Raw genomic sequence first — 25139 nt, 5'->3', positions numbered from 1 at the left:
GCAGAGTGTACTGCTTTTGCTTTTGTTTTCAATGAAGACACATCCTTATATTAGTGATGTGAAGTTGGACAGCCTTTATTATTAATACAGTTGTACTTCTAAAATATATGCTGCCTATGTTTTTGAGCAGTTCTCTGTGCACCACTCCCAGGCTGTACCCCTGTACTTGCTAATACTACTTAGGATCTTCACTGCAAACAGGAAGAAGTTTGCAACAGCAATAGGGTGTCCTGATTGCAGTTGTGCTACAAAAACATATTTGATATTTTCATAGTTCTTACCTCAAACTAAAGATTTCACTATGTGACTGTGATACTATTCAGGCATTGATCAATTAATGCTAAAAGTCATTTAACACTAATGAGACACAAAACAACTATATTGTCTTAGAAGTAGACAACCTGTTCTGTATTGTGGCTATATCAGAAAAATACACGAGAAGGCTGAGGACTGTTGCTACTTAGTGGCAGGTTTTGTTGGCACCTGTCTGTCTTGGGAGACAGTGGAATAGTGCACCTTTGGGAGTGAAATCAAAATGTGCCCATCATTTAATTCTGTTGTTCTTAATGAAGTACGTTGTGCAAAGAAATACTTAAAAGGCAGGGCCTCATTTTTTATTTTAAGCTTAACAGCCATTCCATTAGACCAGGGATCAGCAAAGTTTTTGTGGCTTGGGCCGGTTCACGGTCGCGCAGACGCCGCAGTGGGCCGGAGTGCGCGCGCATGCACACATGCGCAAACACAATTTCCGGCACTCCTTCCAGCACGGAGGAGGCGTGTGCAGCTTCCCATTGGCTGCAGGAGCCAATGGGAAGCCGGCCAGCGTCGCGGAAGACATCCCCCCGCTCTGTTCCACGCCGGTTTAGTGTGGCGCACAGGAGCCAACCGAGCAGGCAGCAGGGGTCCATGGGCCGGTTGAACGACCCCCATAGGCCGCTTGTGGCCCATAGGCCTTAGGTTGCTGACCCCTGCATTAGGTTGTAAGAGAGGAGAGATGCAGGGCTACCATCAGCAAGAAGCCAGGCTCCTCTCTCTATGAACTGCTACCTGATGGCAGCTTTTACATCTGACTGCAGCAGAGGACGGAACAGATGGAGTGAGGGCCACTCCATCAACATAGTCAAGAGATCAGAAACTTCTGACACCTCCTCTCCTTAAGCTTTTCCATCGCATCTGGTCTTTAGAGAACTTGCAATTAAGAACTTGTTCCTGAGTTTGCTTGTTTCCTTCTCCCCCCTAATACGTTTTTCTTTATAAGGGCAGGAACTATCTTTTTAAGGGTAAGCTAAAGGGCAGGAACTATCTGTGTTTAGTGATTTACAGACCAGCCTAGGAGCCATTTTTGGCTTGAAGAGCAGAGTAATTTTTATTTTTTAACAAAAAATATATATATGGTGCTGTAGCAAATTTGACAGCTGAAGAGGCTAACCACTTTGAAAAGTGAACTTTGATTTGGTTCTTCAAGCATGGTAGCTGTTGCAGTAAAAGCTTTTTCTAAGTTTGACTGCACATTTCATTGCTTGCACATGCATTTAGCTTCTTTTTATTGTGGGGTTTAACATATGTTAAAAGAAAGCTGTATTAGATAGGTGACCAATATATATCCACAGTGGCTGATAAGAGAAGTGGAATGTAGAAAAAACTAGTGTCCTGTTGTGATACATTAAAGCAAATTATTATAAAAGTATCTTTACTGGAAATCTAGCAGCAATTCATCTGCTGTCTTGCTGCCATTTGAGGTTTTATTTGTTTTGTTTCCCTATTAATATTTCTTAAAATACAGCGGCTCACAGGATTTTTTGGGATATCTGTACTTTTCTTGCTTCTGTGTTGTTGCTCAAGGCAAACATGCAAGAGACAGATGAGCTCAGAGATCAATGAGATGAGATTGGATCATCTTAACTTTTGGAGTCTTGTTAAATCCCTTTAGAAACTCTATAACATACAGTCACATAGACCATAAGGTCAGTGATGAAAGAGAAGCGACTACTTTTCTGATGTAGGTAAATCCTAGGTTCTGGCTTTATTTTTGTCCCAGAATGAATTATCTGGTATAGGATTTATATATTTCCCCTTGAAGTGCAAATAGGAGCTGGGAGAGTGTCATGGGGGTGGGGAGCATAAAGAAAGTGTGTAACCCTGCTTCCACCAGTGCTTCAGCTTCAACTGTAGTTGGGAGCCCATGCAACTCAATTAAACTTAAACAAAAACCTACTGGAGGTCCAACCATGCATTTCCAGATGTCACATGTAGTTGCTTCCACAAATACGTTTGGTTAACAGACCTGTTTGCAGAGGAAGGGGACTGGTATTGATGGGGTTCAGACCTCAATGTTAATTAGTTTGTTGCCTTGAGTTTCTTAGTATGCTGCTGTATCTGGACTATCAGTTGGTGGCAATGCCTACAAACACTTCCCACCCCCACCCCCCTTTACTTTATTCTTTCCCTCACATCTGGATATAGCAACCATCTAGTTGCTACTAGTCTTCAATGATTTGATTCTTGAAATGTCTGTGGGCAAAGCCTTGAGCATGATTGAAAGATTCAGCTGTCCCATACCTGACATCATGTGTAGGGCATATAGAGATGCAGCTGGACCACCTGTGTGATTCAGTTTCTCATGGGGAACCTGATCACACAGCTGCTGTAAGTCCTACTGAAATGAACTTTGCAAACCCTGTGCTCAGAGCTTGAGATGAGATGAGCACATGGCTTCCAAATTGCTTCAGGAAGGCCTTTGACAGGTGGGTTGTCCTACCCGCCCATCAAAGTTAACCTGTGGGGTGGGGACAGATAGGAATCTGGACTTCTGGGCCAAAATTCTTCCACACTTCCAAGTTATCCCTTCTTTCTCATTCCCATTAATCACTAGCCATTGAGATTTAAGTTCAAAAGGCTTTTAGGCTGCATACTTCTTGCTGAAATATACCAATGGAGGTGCTAAGGCACATTCCTAGAGCCAAACTAGATGTTACACGCAAATATATGTAACAGAGTCCTAATTTATTTATATTAATAAGCAACCTGGGGGAGGAAGGGGTACTTAACCCTTAACTTTCTGGGGGTTTCCATGTTCATAATTTCGCTAGCTACTTGCCTGTCTGTAAGTTGCAGTTGGGGATGTTGGGAAGCTAGAAAACAGCCAATAGTTAAAGGATTAAAATCTTCCATCTTCCCCACTCATTCAGCACTTGCCTGTTTAAGCTTTTGAGCCTCCTGAAATTGTTTTTCTTCACAGGGAAATTTAAAGTTGAGTCTTCATTGTGCTCCTAGTTCCAACTTTAAATTGTGCATATTCATTGTTTGAAACTAATAAGGTGACTAGGCAATCTCCCTGCATCATGGCTATTCCTCCTGCTGTAAAGATTCTGTCCCACTCATCTATGGTTCAACGATACAGTATCAGTCCACATTGGGCTGGCACTCTTAGCAGTAACGTTTGTGTGAACAGTTTTTTGTGGCATTTTTCATCCTCCTAAGTGTTTCAGCTTTACTTCTTTGGCACTGTATTTGATGGTTTTCTTGTTGACAATTGTAATGAATGCTAGAAATTGTTGTTTTAGACCCACAGGGGAATGGCAAGTGGCCAATGTTCTCTTTGTGTCCTCCTATCACCTCATATTTTATGGTGTTGGAAACAAAGCACAGAAATAAAAGCTTCTGTTTTTCTTTTTAACATAGGAGTTCTTAGGAAAAGCAGAGAGAAGAAAGTAAGAGCATGGCAGTTAAAAAAAGAAGTTTGACTACGTTTTAGTTCCAAGCAGGATTAAGTGTTCATTGTTGTTCGCCTACATATTCCTATCCAAAGTGTTGCTTGGGTAAAAGTAAACATTTTCAAATATAAGATTTTATGATTAGGCATAAAGTAGCACTTACAGGAGTTTGTACAGTGTGTGTAAAGTTAACAACTCCCCTCTCTTTGGCTTGAGTCATTGGTTTTTATGTTCAAAAGCTTCCCTTGCCAGATGCCTTCTGGCTGAGTTGGGTACACCTGTGCTCAAGTATGTGGAACTGTCTTCAACAGAAAACAAGAACAATGGAAGAATGACGTTACGTTTGCAGACTTAACAGAATTATACTTGTGGAAACAACCCATCCTAAGTGTTCAGTATGGAAAAGTTCCCCAAAGAAACCCTTCTAGATCTTTGAAAATCTGCAGGGAAGCAGACTTGACAGCTTGGAAAGGCAACAACTTTCAAAAGGAGTATGGCTTTAAATAGCACTGTGGGCTTCTTTTAACAACAGTCAACATTATGATCATGCATTGGGGACAGTCAGACCAGTTGATTTCTAGTCTGTGCCAGTTTTGCAAATGTTTATTCGTAAGTCGGTTTCAATATGAAAATTTAAACACATAGGTATTATTTTATTACAAAATCTGTATTTAAATACAGATTTAATCTCAATTATATATTTAAATATGTGGTTTATTTTAATGTTCATATTTCTAAACTAGTTTTATCCTAAAATACACATGTTACTGATGTTAACTATTTTTTTGAAATGAATCCTATATCACAAAAATTCAAAGAAGGGCTTGCAAAGTTCATTTCAGTAGGACTTTGCTTAACTAGTTCACTTAAAAATGCAGACCAAACAAAATTCTTCTCCATCCCTAACTTGCATGTCTTGCCCACTGCATAGTATTTTAAAACACATTTATTGTGAATGTTTATTAACAGTTGTTATCATGTGAAGTAAGAATGACTAAGAAAATGTAACTTCTCTGGTTGTGAACGTCTTACCTGGTTAGGGATTAGAACAGAGTCTCCCATTTTCAGTGGCACTACACTATCCATTGCATGATTTTGTCCCCCATGTTGATATTCCATGTATTGGTGTGTTTGTGTAATCAGTATAAACACAGTATTTAGAGCCCTGTTTGTACATCCAGTTGTCACACCATAATTCTTTTGTTTGAGGTTTAGAGTTTAGAGCCAAGAGGTTAGAATTTTGAATCATTGGCTGTGGATTTCATATTATAGGTGGCATGTGTAAACATTTGTGTTTGTTAATATGTCTGACTCAAGGTTAATTAGATGGATTAGAAACAAAGGATTTATGCAATAGATCTGGAGGAGATAAACTCCAATTGTTTAAAAGGCAGATATGTTTTCATGATTGAAAAAAATCCACTTCAATTTCCACATAATTGACAGTGTGTTGACAACTTGAACAGGTAAACTAGTAAGACTCCAGTTTCAAACCAAAAGGTTTTGCGTAGACGTGTATTCATATGGTTACGGAACTCAGATCTGTAGTATGGCAAAAGAGTTTACATAATGATATTGCTTGCATAGCTCTGGTTACTCAGACTCCAGGCACCATACAGAAGAAATGTTTGCTGTTTTCTTTTTATGTACGTAGAGAAAGTGGGGATTAAAGAGATCAAGTCACTTGCACAAGAGCAGGCAGCAAACTAATGGCACAGCCAAACCTAAAACTCCACCTTCATGAGTCCAAGCTGCAGGCCTGTAATGACCCAGTCTTAACATGTGGAAGGCTCAGGGTGTCTTTAGAGGGCAAGGTAGATTGACCCTCCAAAGTGCCTGCCAAGCCTGGAAGCCAAGAAGTTGTCACTACCATATCATCAGATTGAATCATTGCAGACTGAAGAACAGTTCAGATCCTCTACAGATATCAGTTGATTTTTAAAATATCTAGCTACTGCAACAGGGATACCCAACATTGCCTCAAACCAGCCCTGGATCTTTCTCTCTGTCCTGATCTCCAGGCACAGCAAGCCAACCGAATCCAGATCTCACTCATGTGGCAGTGTCACAAGGACCAGTATTAATCTCCTCAACGGGGCCAAAGCACTTCTCTGGTTACAAGCTTTAGCTGCACATTAAGTATAATTGTGTGGGTGGGAGAAGAAAATTGGGGTCATCACTTGCCAGTGGGTGGAGCACAGTCATGTAACAGAACTTGTAGTACTATAAGTTCAGCAAGTATGAAACAGCAGTTTCTTATGAAATATTCTCTGTTTTTATTCGCTTCCAAATCTTAGTTGCGATTTATGCACTGCATCCTGCACTTAGCTGTTTGTTGCCAAATCCTTGGTAGATAGATAGATAGTTATATTTGACAGTTGCTTAATCTGTGGACCTGATTTTTTTATGCCTCTACCATTTCATTAGTGTGTTAACAATAACAGCTTCTCATAGGAAACAGTATAGAAATACAGGACCTCACTGCTGCAGTAATTTGGCAATAGTGTTCCCCACCCCAGGTCAAAAATAGAAACAAAGACAAATGTTCACTTCCTGCATTAGGAGGGAAGAAATGAACTTTCCAGTGCTATCACCATATTAGAGATAGATGACAGGAATCTGAAAGAAATTGTGTGAATAGTGTGATGAGGGGGAAGGTCCAAGACTAAGAGAGGGTGTGGACAATGCTTTATGATACTCTAGTTTTGCTATTCTATTACATCTTATATATAGCAAAGTAACTTAAGACAGCCCTGTAAAGTGCTGGTTATGACATATAAAGCCCTAAATGGCTCAGCTCCATCTGAAAGACCGTATTCCTTCATACAAACCTACCTGGGTTTTGAAATCTTCATGAAAGCTCCTTCTCTTGGTCCTGCCACCCTCACAGGCACGATTGGTGGGGACACAGGAAAGGGCCTTCTCAGGGGCTGCTCCCAGAGCTACCTCCCTAGAGACACTAGACTGGCTCCATCCTTTTTGTCCTTCCACCAGCAGGTGAAGACCTTGTTCCAACAGACTTGGAATTGAATGCTTTTAATAAAAGAGCTGTTGCCATGCTATTTTTATTGTAATTATTTCTATATTTTAAAAGGCTATTATACCCATATAAAGTTTTAATTCTATTAATTAAGAAGACATCTGAAGGCAGCCCTGTTTAGGGAAGCTTTTAATGTTTGATGTATTACTGTATTTTAATACTTGGTTGGAAGCCACCCAGAGTGGCTGGGGAAGCCCAGCCAGATGGGCGGGGTATTATTATTATTAATAATAATAATAATAATAATGGTAATAATAATAATAATAATAATAATAATAATAATAATAATGTCCCCCCTAATTATTTTCTCTATATTTTAGTGATTCATGTTTCTTCTGTCTGGGGAAAAGGCAGGGTATAAATAAATGTATTATAATAATATTCCCATAATGCAGATTAAGGAGAGAAGCTAAGAGAGTCTGACTTATGGCAACCCTAGGAGCATAGGAAGCTACTTTATAGTGGGTCAGAGTCTGTCTAACCCAGTAAAGTCTGCTTTAATGAGCAGTGGCTTTCTAGGGTCTTCGGGTCTTTCTCATCAGCTGCTGGAGATGCAAGAGGTTGAACCTGTCCATCTGTATTCACAGCTTGTGTCCTATCTCTGTGCTATGATCCCTTGCCATGTGGTGTTCTTGTACCACTTCAACACTCTAAAATGGAAATTGTGATTCAAATAAATTGAGTGTCACTGCAAGGCAGACTTGGGGGGAATTGTGGCTTTTCAGATAGTGCAGGACTCCAACTCCCATCAGCTCTACCCATCAGAGCCACTGTTCAGGGGATGATGGAAGTTGTAGTCCAGAAGCATCTGGAGAAACTCAAGTTTTTGACCCCTGTTCTATATTCCCCATTCTCAAATCCTTGTGCCCTGTGTATCCTTGTGTATGCTAATATCTATAGATATTCAGATGCCAGGTGGCTGGAGTCTAACTGGTACTGTATTTTGCCTTGTGCCCAACTACTCTATAAGCAAAGTAGTAAAATAATAAGTTTTGTGTTTTTTAAAAAAAGAAGCACAGGGGTGGGGGAAAGAGAAACTTGAGGACCTTTGTCGACTTCTAACAATGCTCATGCACTCAGCTGATGAGAAAAGATGTAATTTTCAATTGCTTGAATTAGTAACATATCTTTACATATGTATTTGAAACGCCTTGCTGAAAGCTTTAAGGTGGTTCAAACTTTAAGGTGGTATGATTAGGAAGGCCTTCAGTCCCAAGTACCTTTGTGCAGGGCATAGAACTAGAGTTGCAGTAGTCGGTCTAACTTTGATCATTCAAAGTTTGCTATCTAACCCATTGTAAATCAAACCAGGACTCAGATAGCATATCTGTATTCAGGAAGTGAATGATGTATGTACTGGTACAATTAAGACGTCACAAATTGTATCACTTTATTCCAGTTTCTCTTTGATATCTACCCACTTACTCAGTGTGCTAGAACAAGAGTCACGTGATTTCTTCTTTAAACAAGGATCAGCATCTGAGGCACAAGGAGATCCAGCAGCCTATGTACCTCTTAGTGCAGTTTGGGTAACTTGTGGCCCTCCAGTTGACATTGGACTTTGACTCACATTAGTCCTAGTTATCATGGCCAATAGCCAGGGATGATAGGAGTTGTTAGTCCTACAACATCTGGAAGGTCACAGGTTCCCTACTCCTGTCTTAATATAATGAATTACTGAAAAAAAGACCTTGAACTTTGTGTGCATTTAAAGCAAGAATAACTGGCAGTGTTTTTTGATTGAGTTAAGTTTGCTGACTTCAGGAACATGTTGGAAAATGCTTATATGTTTAAGTTTGGTTCAGGGGCATTACTGGGGGGAAATTATATTCTTGCTTTCTTGGGGAAATATTTTGGCCCCTTAGTATAATTTATTTTATGAGTCTGAACTTTCTAAGAAAGCATAGCAGTCTTATTTTAAAACAATTTGAAATTGTCAAAGCAAATACTATCTGCTTTTTTTTGAACGTATTTTTGAGATGTTACACTTTGACTAAAGGGCTGTACATTGGAGTTGGCATCTCTAAATTATTGTACCGAGTGGACTTTAAAAAGTTGCATCTAATAATTCCAGCTGTCCTGTAGTCAGGAGCAGATCTGCCATGAAACTAATGAAGCTTAAGCTTCAGAGTCCCCAGAAAAGAATTTAGTCCACATTGTTTAAGAATTTTGGGTCTAGTAGATCCAATTTGATTTGCACGACTCAATTTTTTTATTATTTTTGTGTGTTTATATATTTCAACATTCCCAAAGGTTGAGAGCCAGTAGCACAGATGTAAAGGTGTGGTGATCTGGAACAACTCCATTGAAGAAGCTAACAGTGGCTACTTAGACCTTGTTTCTGGTTGTGAAAGGACCCCCATAACAGTTCAAGCTTCATTCAAAAATGAAGACCTACATTCAAAAATGTAGGTCTGTGACACTCTGCAGTAGTACATTTCTGGTGTTCTGATTATCTGTAGATTCTCTCTCCACCACCACCCTGCTGCCCTAACTTTCATGGAGTGCCTAATTTTCAGGAAGTGATATCCTTTCTTTCTCTAGTTCAATACTGTATTTGAAAACAAATGAGAGCAAAAAGACAATAAAAGTAATACAAACTTGTCATATGAATGTCATGTAAGACCTAATTGAAATGGCAGCTGCATGCACTACACTTAAGTATTACTGGAACATAACTCCTTTGATGTGGTGCTTTAAACCCCTTCTTGGCTGTACTTTCTAGCTGCTCAGAAACACTGGTACGCTATACTTAAGCATCTTTTCTGATACTTAAATATTTCAAGTGTCAAGTGTTTTTTTCTCTAGCTACGCAGCTTTTAATCTATGTCCAAATTCATAGATTTGCTGCACACTGAAGCTATTACCTGTTGTTGTTTGCATATTTAAGCATCAAATTTGTAGCTCACTATTAACATATACATTGCTAAAATTTATGTGGCATGTCCTTACTCATTTTAAGCAATACTTTTTTTAGGCAAAACTTTATTCTGTTTTGTAAACCTCTGGGATGACTGAGGATAACTTAAGTTCCCCGAAACCTTTAGGTAACCCACTTTTTGTCAAGTGCAGTATTATCATTTGCTGTTTGCCTGCAGAGCAATATCTTTTAGATAGGAGCATAGGAAGCTTCCCTATAGGAGACCAGACTATTAGCCTATGTAGCCCAAGCATCTCTGGTAGAGATTCTTCTGACCGTGTGCTGCCTGACCATGTGCTCTACTAGTGAGCTATGGTTCATATGGACTCAGATATAATTTCAGTTTGCCTTGTGTATTTATTTAATGTTGCACAGTACTGAAATATTATTTAAAGTTGTATTGGTAAATATTAATGGATTGTTTTTACAGATACAGATAAATAAGATGGAATGCTTTTTTTGTATTGAATACCTATACCAGAGGTGGGGAAATTGTGGACCTCCATTTGATGGACTCCAGCTCCAGCCAGCAGAGCCAATGGTCAGGGGTGGTGGGAGTTGTAACATCTGACCTACACAACTATGAAAAAAGTGCAACTAAGCTCATTATCTAAAAACCTACTTGCACACATAGATGTCTGTAGAAGAAGTAGGGCTGTGTCCTCGTGTGTGTATTCTGCATCCCATGGAGTACTTATCCTAGCTGCTTTATTGCTTAATTTCCAGGTGTTAAATCTGGTGTACTAGCTGTGAAGATTGAAGAAATGCACGAAGAATGCTCTCTCTGCATAACCGTCTGCCATCAGTTGGGACAAATTTGTGCTGGCAGTTCTTCCATAGAAAAAATTGCCGTCGTTGAGCCTAGGCTTAAAGTTCTTTTTGCAAAAGAAACAGCAGCTCACCTCAAGCTAGCTCTGCAGGATGTCTTATATATCCATCCTCCTTGGTAAGTATTTTTATTTTTAATTATTTATTAAAATATTCACAATCTGTTCTTGGCATGCTCGTGTATCTCCATAAATGTATTTATTTCACCTTATTGGGCCAGGCTGCATTTCAAGGTGTATGTAATGATATAACTGTGAAAAATACTTTAAATTCAAATGTGTGAAACATAATGAAATGAGACACTGTAATGGTCTTTCAAGTGATGAACAAGAAGTTTTGGTTCTTTCCTAGCGGACATCAACCCTTTACCTGTCTGATGGGGAATGCATTGTACCTTGTTGAGTTCTCCAGCTACTATTGTGGAGGGAGAGCACCAAGCAAGAACAAATCAGATAAATGCTGCTATACTTCTGGGTGTTGTATATCTTTAGTTTCTCTATTTATCACATTGATAAACACAAGCTGCCTGGATCAATCATTCATCAGTCAGACCAGGACCAACAAGGGATATTGTTCCTGCAGAACCCTTTGATAGAATGTATGCATTTAAAAAGTTATAGATATTCAAGCAGACAATGTGGACCAAAAAAACCCCAAACAAATCCCTACCATCAAAAAGAGAGTTAGTTGTCTTTTAAATTCTTCCTTTGAAGTTTTTGCAAAAGCAGAAAGAGTAGAGCTCTGATAAGGAAAAGAAGCTCAGCCAGCCCACAATAAAATTTAACAAAATTCAAAGTCACTGAGTGCAAGAACACTGCTGGAAGATAGATTTAATTATACAATCTGTTGATGATTACTCCTTCAAAGACTTTAGAGTTGGAGATTATAAACTATCCAGAGAGAGAGAGAGAGAGAGGAGAGAGAGAGAGAGAAATGTAGCAACCTTGGCTAGCTTGTATCCAATATAATAATTCCCAATACAGTATATTTTGAGATTCTGCAGCCTACATCTTAAAACTATCAGTTTCTTAAAGAAAGGCATTGTCATCGGCTAGTATCTTAAACAACTTAAACTTTTCTTATTCTTCTATATTATTGTACTAAGTGTTTGATAATAAAATCTTCATAAATGTAATGCTTTTAATGTGGACTTAGGCTCTTCAGAATGACTTTCTTCCTCTTTTAAACTATTCCCTAGGCAATGATGAGGATACTAATTTGTATCTTTATTTTTTTTAATGGATAACTTTTGTTTGTCATTTTTTGAGCTTTTCTCACACACTTTCAGTGTGGATTTCGAATGCCAGTGGTGTTACTGTGGCTTGACTTGGTGTTTTTTGTTTTTGTTTTTTGGCATTATGATATCTTGTGCCATGTGGAGCTGCAGAATTGATATGGCAAGATGGGGGAGGAGTGTCAAGGTACACATAATACATGTGAAGTTTAGGAATAGTGGAGTGTGGGATGATGGTGCTGAGTAAATTAATCTGCCTTAAACAATGGTTGTGCAGTCATGTGCATCCAGTGTACATAAGAAATGAATGTGGAATAATGCAAATCTTACAGATCTGAAGTATCCATCAGTGTACTTCCAATTTAAGACCTAGCTACAACCTAAATAGAACAAAATGTCAGCCACAATCACCTAATACACTGAGCCTGCAAAAGCAAGAGAGGCCATATTGATCTTTTGGCTCATTATTATGACAATGCATCAATATCTGTTTTGGCAATACTTATCCTCTGTGGGTGTTAAACATTTAAGAGAATGGGTGTGATTAAGAAGTAAAGTGGTTATGTAATCTGCTTACAGCAAAATAGGTAAGATCAGAGGTGAATGCACCAGCAAACAAATATTTGCTAATACTTCATGTTAGCTTTTTTAGTATATGGCAGGATCATACAATTAGTAAATACATTTGAAATATAGTAGTAGCAACTTCAATATACTTTTGCCCATTATTTATATGCAAAAATATTATACTTTTAAAAATCTAATTGTTGTCAAAGGATAAGTTTGTAAAAGTCAACTTTTGCCTTGAAGGGAGGAATATTTATTTTATTTTCTGTTCCTCTGACAAATGTGTGAACTGAGTCATGCATTATGAACATACCTGTTTTAAAATGAGTTGTCATGTCTAAGATTTTTTTAAAAAAAAATGGGGAGGGGGAGATTGAAAATATTCTAGTGATCCATAAAGAAGAATATTCTAGACTTGGAAATCTCTAACTCATATGAAAGAGGAAATTCCAAAGATACTACAGTGACAGAAATTGTTATTGGGCTTTTGTCTACTGACGTCAATAAAGAATAGCAGACAGTTTTGTTAAAGTCAGTAAAAATGTATAGTAGGAATTAACTCTGGGATGGATGCAGAACTTTAAATTATATATGACTCTTTTTAAGAGTATTCCCATGTGTGTTTAATCCCATTATAAATTCCACATTTTGTTTAAAGATGAAGTGGTAAAACTGAAATCTGGCCTGTTAGAAGATAATAATTTTGCTTTTGACAGTTTTGGATAGAAAGCACACTAAAATATTTTCAAATGGCTTAGCCAAGTTAATGGGCCCCTGCCAGCAATGAATGACCTGTCTGCTACCTGAAACAGTTATTCATGGGGGGGGGGGGATCATGTCTAATTATCAGTCTTAATGTAACTACTAAAAACAAATCTTATCACAATAAGATTTTAAGGATTAATCGACAGTGTTTCAGAGATAGGTGCGAATTTTTAGTAACAAGAATACAAAGCTGAAGATGAATGAACTGCAGCTAAAATATTATATTCATTTTTCACATGGTCTAGTCCTTCCCCTGTCCCTCCCCTAATATTCTTAAGAGGGACTCTTCTCCAGTCTTCAGAGAGTAGCTGGAAGTGGGGAGGCAGAAAAAGGTCCTCCTTTCCTTCCACTCTGCAGTTTTAATTGCACCTAGACATTCCATTATTGAGCCCATAACCTAGGTTTCATATCTCCATTTCTAACACTGATAGTGATTATTCTGGGTGGTCTGCAAGGAAACAGATGAAGGTCAGAGCAGTCTTCAAGAGGTAGACCGTGTCAGACTTGGCAGTGGGCCCTCCTGAAGCCCTGGGGCAATACTCTCCTGTAACACCAGGTCTGATGGAATGTTGCAACAGGGAAAAGATATTGTTCAGGTGTATCCTTAGAATGAGTGAACTGATGGCTTTGGTCAGGTTCAGGTGCAGCTGATCAGCATGTTTTGTGTTACAAAAGAATACTCGCCCACAAAAGTCTGATTTCCAGTGTCCTTGGTGTATTTTGCCTTTTCTTAAATCAAACTTGTATTACTTTGAAATATTTGCCTTAAGCATCTTTCTGCAGTTCAGTTTCTTTCTTCCCCCTAGCGCTCTGCAATCCATTCTGTATAGTGATTGGTGAATGGAAGGACTTCCTTTGATCAGGGTTTGACTGAATGTTCTTTTGCTTTATTCCAGTTCCATGATTCTCAATCCTATTCCGTTTTTATTACTTTTTCTGGCGGACCGGATTTAGAAGGCCTTAGTTTGCCTACCCATGGAGTATTCTATACCACTCCAGCGTGTCCAAGATAGAGAGTTCAGTATGGCACTGTGCAAATGAAGGGGCAGCATTAGTTCTAATTTGATTCTATAGAATAGAGTAAGCAGGCTGCAGATTGGATTGCAAATGGTTTGGGGAACTGCCTCTTCCCCAGACAGTGGGGTCTTCATGGACAAGTGGAAAAGGTAGCCCCCAGTGTTTATCCCAGGTGTACCCTTTTACGTTTTCTTTGTAAAATGCTGTCATTCACTCTTCTAAGGGAAAGTGAAATGCTGTACTAGGTGATAGCTTTATTTTAGGGGCAAAACCGGTCTACCACACATGAGGCTGATTGAATCAGATTTCATTGACGGTCCAGTGGGAATACATGCACACTGCCTAAGGAATCACTTCAGAGTAGCATTTTCCTTCCACGCACATCCCAACTGGCATAATATCAGGCACTTTGCTTGTATCCAGGATGAATGTCATGTGGATGTGCTCTCTTTTTTGGTCAGGTATGAAAGATAGGTAGTTTAAGAAAGGGGAGCCCATTTGAAGTGCATGGTATTCCAAGCACAGCATGGTTCCAACACAAGGTCTGATTGCTGTTAATCCTGGAAATGTCATATTTCTGTTTTGTTTTTTTTATAAGATATTTATTAAGATTTTCAGAATATTACAAGACATACAAAGAAAAAAGAAAAATACAAAGTAAAAATAGTTAAAAACAGTTCATTCCTTCCGTTACTTAACCTTCATTTGCTTATTTCCAGGACCTCCTCACACCTCCCTTTTTTGTATTCCAGTTCGGTTGTTAGTTCAACAAATCCCTCCCCTCTTTATGTATCCTAATCATTAATCATAAAATATTGTAGTTTTAAATTTTTACGTATTAATAAACTATTTTTTCATGTTCCCTTATAACATTTCAGCTAAAGACCACTTAGTTTCTGTCCAACATCATTCTAACATGCATTAATTTTGCAATATTTCTGTAGATAGTCTTTAAACTTTTTCCAATCTTCTTCCATCGACTCTTCTCCCTGGTCTCGGATTCTGCCAGTCATTTCCGCCAATTCCATATAGTCCATCACCTTCATCTGCCATTCTTCCAAGGTGGGTAGATCTTGTGTCTTCCAATACTTTGCAATGAGAATTCTTGCTGCTGTTGTGGCATACATAAAAAAAGTTCTGTCCTTCTTTGGCACCAATTGGCCGACTATGCCCAGGAGAAAGGCCTCTGGTTTCTTCAAGAAGGTATATTTAAATACCTTTTTCAATTCATTATATATCATCTCCCAGAAAGCCTTAATCCTTGGGCACGTCCACCAAAGGTGAAAGAATGTACCTTCGGTTTCTTTACATTTCCAACATTTATTATCGGGCAAATGGTAGATTTTTGCAAGCTTGACTGGTGTCATGTACCACCTGTATATCATTTTCATAATATTCTCTCTTAGGGCATTACATGGCGTAAATTTCATACCTGTGGTCCACAACTGTTCCCAGTCAGCAAACATAATGTTATGTCCAAGATCTTGTGCCCATTTAATCATAGCAGATTTCACCATTTCATCCTGAGTATTCCATTTCAACAGCAAGTTATACATTTTTGACAAAATCTTAGTTTTGGGTTCTAACAGTTCTGTTTCCAATTTTGATTTTTCCACCTGGAAGCCAATTTTCTTATCCAAATTGTATGCCTCCATTATCTGATAATAATGAAGCCAGTCTCGCACTTTGTCTTTTAATTTCTCAAAACTCTGCAATTTCAATTTGTCTCCTTCTTGTTCCAAAATTTCCCAATATTTCGGCCATTTGGCCTCCATATTGAGCCTTTTCTGAGCCTTTGCTTCCATCGGTGACAACCACCTTGGGGTTTTGTTTTCAAGTAAGTCCTTATATCTTATCCAGACATTTAACAATGCTTTCCTGACAATATGGTTTTTAAATGCTTTGTGTGCTTTAACCTTGTCATACCACAAATATGCATGCCACCCAAAAACATTATTAAAACCTTCTAAATCCAAAATGTCTGTGTTCTCAAGAAGCAGCCATTCTTTCAACCAGCAGAATGCTGCTGATTCATAGTAAAGTTTAAAGTCTGGCAGGGCAAATCCACCTCTATCCTTTGCATCGGTTAATATTTTAAATTTTATTCTGGGCTTCTTGCCCGGCCAGACAAATCTAGGAATGCCTCTCTGCCACTTCTTGAAACAGTCCATTTTGTCCAAAATTTGCAATGATTGAAACAGAAATAACATTCTTGGCAATACATTCATCTTTATAACAGCAATTCGACCTAACAAGGAAAGCTTCAAGTTTGACCATATCTCTAAATCCTTTTTCACTTCTGACCAACATTTCTCATAATTGTCTTTAAATAGGTTTAAATTCTTAGCAGTCATGTTAACCCCCAAGTATTTTACTTTCTTAACCAATGTTAAACCTGTCTCCTTCTGAAACCTCTCTTTCTCAATCGGTGTTAAATTTTTCTCAAGCACCTTAGTCTTTGACTTGTTCAACTTAAATCCTGCCACATGACCAAATTCCTGAATCAATTCTAATACTCTTTTAGTGCTAGATTCTGGCTCCTGTAACGTCAATACTAAATCATCTGCAAAAGCTTTCAATTTGTACTGTTTTGCTCCGACCCGTATACCTTTAATCAGACGGTCCCTTCTGATCATATTTAGCAAAACCTCCAGGACCGAAATAAACAGCAATGGGGAAATTGGGCAGCCTTGTCGTGTCCCTTTCTCTATCTTAAATTCCTCTGTCACCACATTGTTAACTATTAGTTTGGCCTTTTGTTCTGAGTAAACTGCACTTATACCATTTTCAAACCCTTGACCAACCCCCATCCCCTGAAGGTTTTTCTTCATAAAACTCCAAGAAATATTATCAAAGGCTTTCTCCGCATCTACAAAAATTAAAACAGCTTTAGTGTTAATATTCACTTGTAGCATCTCCAAAATGTTGATTATATTCCTCGTATTGTCAGACAAGTGTCTACCCGGGAGAAAGCCAGCTTGGTCTTTATGTATCTCCTCCACTAATACTTTTTTTAACCTTTTAGCCAAAATATCTGCAAAAATTTTATAATCCACATTAAGCAGGGATATGGGGCGGTAGTTCTTAAGTTGTGTCTTTTCAGACTCATTTTTCGGTATTAGTGTAATATAAGCTTCCTTCCACGACTCTGGCGCTTTTTCCCCCTCCAAAATTTCGTTGCAAACCTCCTTTAATGGTTGAATTATCCAATCCTTCAAGGACCTATAATATTTTGAGGTTAAGCCATCTGGCCCTGGAGATTTGCCCAACTGCATGTTCTGGATGGCACCTTCCACCTCCTGTTCTGTTATTTTGTAGTTCGACATTAACTTATTTTCTTGGGAGATTTTTTGAAGTCCATTTGTTTTTAAAAATTTGTCTAAATCACACTCTTTCTGTGGCCCTTGTGTACATAGCTGTTTAAAGTACCTCTGGAAACATTTTCTAATTTCCACTGGATTCTGGATGTTCTTTCCTTCCACTTCCAAGTTGGTAATGGTGTTAAGTTTTTGTCTTTTTTTCATTTGCCAAGCTAGAAGTTTTCCACATTTATTAGCCGATTCAAATGTCCTTTGTTTCATCTGTTTAATTTTCCATTCTATTTCCTGATTCATCATCTTCATATATTGCACTTGGTATAACTTTATTTCTCTCAGAATCTCTTGTGATTTTGGTTTCGCTCTCAGTTTCTTCTCCCCCTCTTTTATTTTTTCCAAAATTTTATCTTTTTTCTCATTTTGAGTTCTCTTCTTTATTGCATTCTGTTGAATTAGAAACCCTCTCATAACCACTTTACTTGCGTCCCAGATTACTCTTTTTTCGATGGTAGTGTTCATATTTATCTCAAAGTAGTCTCTCAAGGTTTTTTGGGCCTTCTTGGTAACTTCTTGATCTCTAAACAAGGTGTCATTCATCCTCCATCTGAAGGAGCCGGTAGGTGTTAATTTCATCTCCATTTTCACTGCATTATGGTCGGAGCAGGTTTTAGGGCAAATTTCCACTTTTCGAGTCTTAGGTGCCAGTCCTCTAGTAATCCAGATTTGGTCAATTCTTGTCCATGTCATTTTGGCTTCAGAGAAGAAGGTTCCCTCCCTAGCCAAGGGATTCTTTATTCTCCAAATGTCAATCAAATCCATATTGTCAGTCATCTCAAAAAAGGTTTTTGGTAGTCTGCCATCTTTGGTAACTACCTGTCTCTGCGACTTGTCCATGTTTGTGGATACCACTCCATTCATATCTCCCATCATGATAATATTGTAATCCATATAGTCTAACAATGTCTCATGCAACTTCTTAAAAAATTCAGATTTCCCCTCATTTGGTGCATATACTCCTACTATCAAAAATTATTCTCCTTGTGTTTGAATTTCAATTGCCACATATCTTCCTTGATCATCTTTAAAAATAAATTTCGGTGATAGGCTCTCTTTAGCGTAAATTACAACTCCTCTCTTTTTAACCTTGTCCGATGAAATAAACTCCTGGCCCAATCTTTTATTAATCAATACTTTCCTATGGAGCCTTATCACATGTGTTTCCTGCAAACAAATCAGGTCCAATTGTTCCTTTTTCAGTAAATGAAAGACTTTTTTCCTTTTCTCCGGGGAAGTAAATCCATGAATATTCCAGCTTAATAGTTGCAGGGACATGGTGTGTTTATTTTACTTTTCCTCCAACTGCACCAAATAATTGTTCTTGTTCTGTTGGTGGTATCACCTTCTCTAACTTGTCCAATCCCAAAGGTAGTGGTACTATGTCCTGTGTTCCTGGTTTTAAAGCTCTTGGCTCTTTTTCAGTTTCTTTTTGCAAATCTTCTTCGTAATCTTTCAGAAATTTTTCTTTATCTTCCACTGATCTTATTTTAAACTTTTTCCCTTTAAAAGTAAAAGATAGGCCTTGAGGGAATTCCCACCTGAAAATGGTCCTGTTTGCTCTTAGCAGGGCCACCAAGTCTCCGTAGTTGGACCTGAGATCCAAAAGATGTTTAGGGATATCCTTAAATATCTCCACTCTTGATTCCTTTATTTCCAAGGTCTTCTGGAAGTGCAAGCTCAATATTCTGTCTCTCTCCTCTCTTGATTGGAGGGTAATCAAACAGTCTCTCACCCTGTTCTTTCTCCCCCCTCTTCCAAGTCTGAAAGCACTTACTATCTTGAAGTCTAACTTGTCTGGGTCTAAGTCCCAAAAGTCTGTAAATTCCTGCGTAAGAAAGTCACTCAGGTTGTCTTTCTCAAGTTCAGGTACAGCCCTGATCCTTAGATTTATCTGTTTTTCTTTTAATTCGATCATAGACAGCAATGACTTATGATCCTCCAACTGCCTACATATCGGTGGTATCTTTTCCTCTATCTTTTCCTCCACAGCCAATGCTTTTTGCTTAGCTTCTTCAGCTGCTTTTCGATTCGAGGTAGATTCCTGTAGCAGTTTCTCAATAGATTCTGTATTTGAGTTCACCTTCTGCCCCGTTATTGATGCTTGTAGTGTTTTGATCAATTTTAGTTGTCGCTTCAGCCACTTGTTTGCTCAACTTTTCCAAAGATTCAAAAATTTTATCTAAGGCTGAAGCTAAACCCCCTTCAGCTGCCATTCCTTTAGACGCCACCTGGGCTGAATCTTCCCCTGGTGGGGCAGGGAGGCCGGGTGCTGACGTTCTATGCTGCTGCAGTCTAATTTTACCAGATCTTGTTGTTTTTTCCTGAGTCAAGTCTGCCATAGCACTTTATCTAAGGATCAAGGTCAGTCCCACGATTACTTGTTTGTGGTGGAAAATTCCCCTTTAGTATGGCCAGTTTAGAGTGGAAAATTCCCTGGCCAATTGTAACAATTTCAAAGTTCCTCTAGGGGGACACAATAGCAGTTCCAATTTGTAACGATAAAATAGCTATTCCAACTTTCAAAAATCCCCCCTTTAGCCAAAAAGAGCAACAGTTTCAAGTCAAGTGGGGCTTTTCAGAATCAAAGTATCCCTCTTACAGAGCTAGCTGTCAAGAAGTTGCATTGTCCTTTGACAGCGCGTTTCCCAATACGGCAGTTTCAGTGTCCCTTGACAGTCCGTTCCCAGGCATTGAGTGATGGTCTTAGTTCCCTTTCTCTCTTCTTTTGCGGGCGAAAGATACTTCCCCTTCTCCCTCCCCTCTCCTGCACCACAGGGAGGGAGTTCTCTTTTTATTGATGTAAGATTGGAGTCTTTTTCAACACAATTTTCAGGCTCTTTGCTTTGACAGTCTTTGCTTTGATCTATTTACATAAAAGGAAGGCGGACTTCCTGTTTACACCTTCCCGCTTCAGTGCCAAATTAGTCCTTTTTTCCCCTTAATTTCCCCGATCTTCAGACTTAACCTACTCACGGGTAGTTGTTTCTTAGCCGAATTGTCACAGGAAAAAGGTCGGCGCTCTCCGGCAACAGCTGCGCGGCTTCACTCCACGGAAGAAGCAGTTGACTCTCAGCACCGCGCCAGACTCCCCGCTTCGCTCCGGAACTCTTTCCAGGGTTCCCTCGCTAATTGGGGGGGCGCTAAGGGTGCCCGCCGAGTCCCATGGTCACAGGCTTCACCCACCTGTGATTTTCCGAGGGGTCCCCACTTCGCCGTAGCGGCAAGACCCGATTTCCGCAGAGCTATTCCCTCAAGACTAGAGGGAATCCGCCATTGCCGATGGCGCCGCCTCCGGAAGTCGTTCAATCCTGGAAATGTCATATTTCTGAGCCATTCATACCTTAAGGTTATTTTTTCCATTTCCTATTTTTATGATTCTATATTTTGTGATGAATATTGAGGTAGTGCTGCTATTTAATGTGACTGAAGTATTTAATCTCTATTTGATGTTGCCCTCCATACAGGGAAACTCTGAAAACAAGACAGAATATAACAAATGAGCAATTAATAACAAAATAAAGCATTGGGTGCAGAGAGAATACCATCCTGATTTAAGCCACATACTACTTTCTTTAGCTGTTGTGTAAGCTACAACATATGATTAGTTAAAAGGTTTATAGTTTGTTTAACAATGTAATAAATTATGGTAACAAATCTAACATCAGAATTCTATTATAACATAGTCTTAGAAGTGCACGTGTTTTTGTTTTTGGTTGCAAAAATACCATTTACCAAATAAATTTGATGACAGTTTTTAGTCAAAGTTGAAAGTTTCCAATAAAGTGTCATAAATGGAATGGCACACTTTCAGGTGAACACTTCTAACAGGGCATGCTTGTTTTAAAAGTTCACAACCATTTCATTTGCAAACGTCTTTATTCTCATTAATTATGTTTCAGTTCTGTTAGTGTATCAGCATGGCTAGTAATTCTTTATATGTTAGGTTTGGGGTTCCAAGTGCTTACCCATGGTCCGTGTTTCCTTTGCAGCAAGATGTCCTTATTTATTTACACATATATACAACCTGACAGAGGGGTTCACAGCATTAACACCCCAATAAGGTATTGATTCTTTCATAGCCACAGCCTTGCATTCCAGTAAATATCAGGCATGGCTCTGACTCTGCCTTCTCAGCCTGCTGCCTTGCTTCCAGCTTGCATGCACACACAACTCCAGTCTCAACACTGCACTTTGTCTTTCAAACTACCAGCAAGTATACAAATTCATCCTTTATGTGAACATTATGAGAGCTTGCTGCTAGTCAATACATTGTAAAATATTTTGCTCACTAACAACTAAGTTAAAATTATGTCATGGCATGTTGCTAAATTATGTTTTCTCAGTTTAAGTGTATATGTTCCTGGGAATCTCTGAATTTACAGTTTCATGCCAAATGTTCCCTTTAGTGATTTAAAGGGAATCAAATCTCTTACCGAATTTGGGCCAGGGAAACTTGGATGTGACTGCATGACCACAAATCCCTGGAATGGGACTCAGGAGAGTCATGGGATTTTGAGGCATCTTTTTGAACAACCTTCTTCCCTGTAGTATACACATGGAAAAATTTGTTATGATGAATTGTTTAACATAACTCCACATCCCTTTGCAACCCCTCCTTCCTGGATATTAACTTTTTTGGCCTTGTGAAAAGTTGTTGTTCTCAATAACTAAAACTGTTGTAGTAGACAGCACCCAATTTTATATACATATATAGTGGCAGAGTATATATTTTGCTGAAAATCTACTCAAATGAAAATTTGTCTCTTTTGGAGTCTAATATTACTACATTGTATGAATGTGGCATAAATAAATAATGTGGTGTTTTGTTTTTTGAAAAACAAAAGATGTTAAAAGGTTTGCGTTATTTATTTCAAATCCAGAATACACCCCAAAACCATGTATGGTTTATAATCGAACTGTGTTTATATAAAAGATATAATGTCATAATTAAAATAACCAAGGAAACATCCGGAATCATTTCAAATCATGTTTTAGGTGAGGGTTTCCCAAACTTGAGTCTCAAATTGTTTTTGGACTACAATTCCCATCAACCCTAGCTAGCAGGACCAGTGGTAAGGGATGATGGGAATTGGAGAAGATCCAAGTTTGAGAAACCTTGTTTTATGTTATTTATTTGGGCCTTGCCTGTGTTAAAACCATAGACCCGTCTAATTAAATTTAGGGTTGTGCATATTCCTTGATCATACTGTGGAATCAGTCAATTTTGTTACTTATTCTGTGAACACTTGGTCTATGGAACTCACAGCTACATTGCTTAACAAGTATGGTGAAAGCTTTATATTTCATGGACAAAGTACTAAACTGTAGTCTGAGAGTGAAGGAGTAATTCAGTGCTTCACATTCCTTCTTTTTTAAGCATTTTATTGGGGGGGGGTATGGTCTAAGCTCTAGATATACCACTACTCACATTGTGCCTTCTTCCCTTCCCCTCCGTGCTCCCATAGCCAAAATGTTTAAAATAAAATAAAATAAAAACCTACCTTTGCAGTACTGTGGAAGTGGTGGATATAACGTTCTATGGAAGTACAGAACTTTGTACCTGACATTTGGTATCTATTACTTTGATGTTCTACTCTGGGGACTGTAGTTTTGCTTAAGGTACTACATGTGAAGAAATAAAATACAAGCATTTAATTGTCTGTAGGTTAGCAATAAGGTTCACTGCTGATTCTGACTAAAAATCAAAATGGAATGTAAATATGCTGAGCTGGATAACTTCTAGTTTAGAAGTAGTTAATATCCTGAAGGCTGGATAGGATGACGTGAACAACCATGCATGGCATGAACCCACTTGAGGAATTTCTAGCTGAGTCATGTTTAACCCTCTGTTAGCATAGCTAAACCCTTCTTTGTTCCATCTCCCTTCCCACTCAGATGTATGAAAGAAGTAGAGAAATAATGCACAGTCCTTTTATGTATGTATTTAATTTTTAAGGGCAACTGCTCAAGGTTCAAGGATATGATAAAAGAAACAACGAGCAAGGTAGACAGAATCACAGTGTGCATTAGTTCAGTAGGAAAATAATCAGATTTGTGTTTGTTTTGAGCAGTTCATACCACCATCAATAATCTTAACATGAAGCAGTTTTTAATGTGATTCATTGCAGGCTACAGCTGCTATCGCATTCAATTAGTTCTACTAGAGACTGGAATTTCCAGACCGTTCTGAACATTGGGAGATGAAATGCTCTGCTGACGTCAGGAGCTGCTCCTGGGAATGTTTTGCATTCCTCTTCCTGGCAGTGGTCAGGTGGCTTCCAGCAAGAAGGAAGGAACAGCCTCTTCCAAAAAGGAGGGGGGAGGGAACAAGTAGGGAAAAGAACAGTTTATAATAAAAGTATTGTGGAGGAGGCACTTTCAGTGCAAGCCAGCTTTGAAATTGGAACCAGATGCTTCACATTTGAAAGCTGCATAAATGTTAAATGCATCTATTAGTGACTGCGATGGCTAAAGTATTTGGCTGTCTGCCACACTTTTAATCTCATTGCTCTGTACTGAAAAGAAAAAGAAAAAGGTTGAGAAAAACAGATTTTATTTGTTTTGTTACTGAGCTTTAGACTAGTACTTTTGGAGAATAATTTGAGGGCAGGAAGTCTCTTTTAGCAGAAAGCTGTGCAATATAAAAGGGCCAATGAGATGCATACTTCTTAATTATGTTGTTATTGCTGTAAAATAATATATTCAATTCATCATGAAATGAGAAATGTAGTGATAGTAAAGATTATAAATGGAAGAGTGAATATCTTTAGTTGTTCACATATATAACAACAGTTTATTTGCAAAGTATTTAGCTTGGCATCTGCTATCTACAGCATTACCAGTGAAACCGCATATTTAATTTGAGCAAAATATTAATGGAGCATCTGAAGTTAATGGCTACTCCTTACCTTATAACATGAAATGTGGGGCCCTACTGAGAATTCGCTGAGGATTCCTCACTCACTGAAATTCAAGCTAGGTTGGGATTTAAGTTCCGTATCGGGAGGAATTGTGTCTGGACCAGAATGGATTCTAGTCAAAAATTTCTAGGGAGCACTAGAAATTGCCATAAATGTGTATGTGGCTTATGGATCTCATCACAATATTCTGGAGCAAATCTCTACTTGTTCATGTGTACTAAGACCTATTGTGACCTGGTGATGTCCCTAGGCCATGCCAAATTTCACCATTCATCTTTAAAAGTATCTGATACACTTTGCAGGTCAGCTGTGTCATCAACTCTGCATTGTTGTGTGATGCTTCAGAGATCTCTGGAATGTTGTGATGACGTCGAATTGATGAAGTAGTATGTGATGTACCAGTGCATCTTTCAGTCAATTTTGTGATCAGTTTGGTGAAACTCTGGAGGTTTATGCAGTGTGCAGGTTGGTTGCTTTGAGTCTAGAGTTTTTGGTGGACTTCAGAAAATATTCTGGGCCCATCAATACTTTTTCAGAGTGTAAAGTGATTGGTTCTAGCATCCCTAGATAAAATATCAAAAGGCATTTAGACCATATCAGACAACTGCTTGTTTCTTGTCACACCACTATCCTCTAGCAAACATTGGCTACGGTTTATTGAGGGAAATGACACATGAGTGTGCATTCTACATTGTTCTTTCTGCTGTTTTTATCGAAGCTTCTTATATGGAGCCAGAGGTTTTCATGATCTTGGACGAGAA

General features: G+C 38.6%; 1 protein-coding gene across 5 annotated transcripts in view; it reads left to right on the top strand.

The window, feature by feature from the left end:
- The window catches only part of SPIDR (scaffold protein involved in DNA repair), a 167148-nt gene that overhangs the window by 59436 nt on the left and 82573 nt on the right, over nucleotides 1–25139 (top strand). For all 5 annotated transcript variants that reach the window (XR_013988681.1, XM_081013837.1, XM_081013835.1 and 2 more), the window contains exon 8: nucleotides 10400–10619. Coding sequence is in view for 4 of the 5 variants with exons in the window: in XM_081013837.1 (XP_080869963.1) it covers nucleotides 10400–10619 (220 nt within the window). In the remaining variant the exon portion in view is untranslated. The remainder of the gene's footprint in view (nucleotides 1–10399; nucleotides 10620–25139) is intronic.

The sequence above is a fragment of the Podarcis pityusensis genome, assembly GCF_964106645.2.
Source record: "Podarcis pityusensis genome assembly, chromosome: 7".
In the NCBI taxonomy this organism is placed as follows: Eukaryota; Metazoa; Chordata; class Lepidosauria; order Squamata; family Lacertidae; genus Podarcis; species Podarcis pityusensis.
The sequence above is the reverse complement of the archived record's forward strand: the minus strand, read 5'-3'. Positions and strand labels throughout refer to the sequence as shown.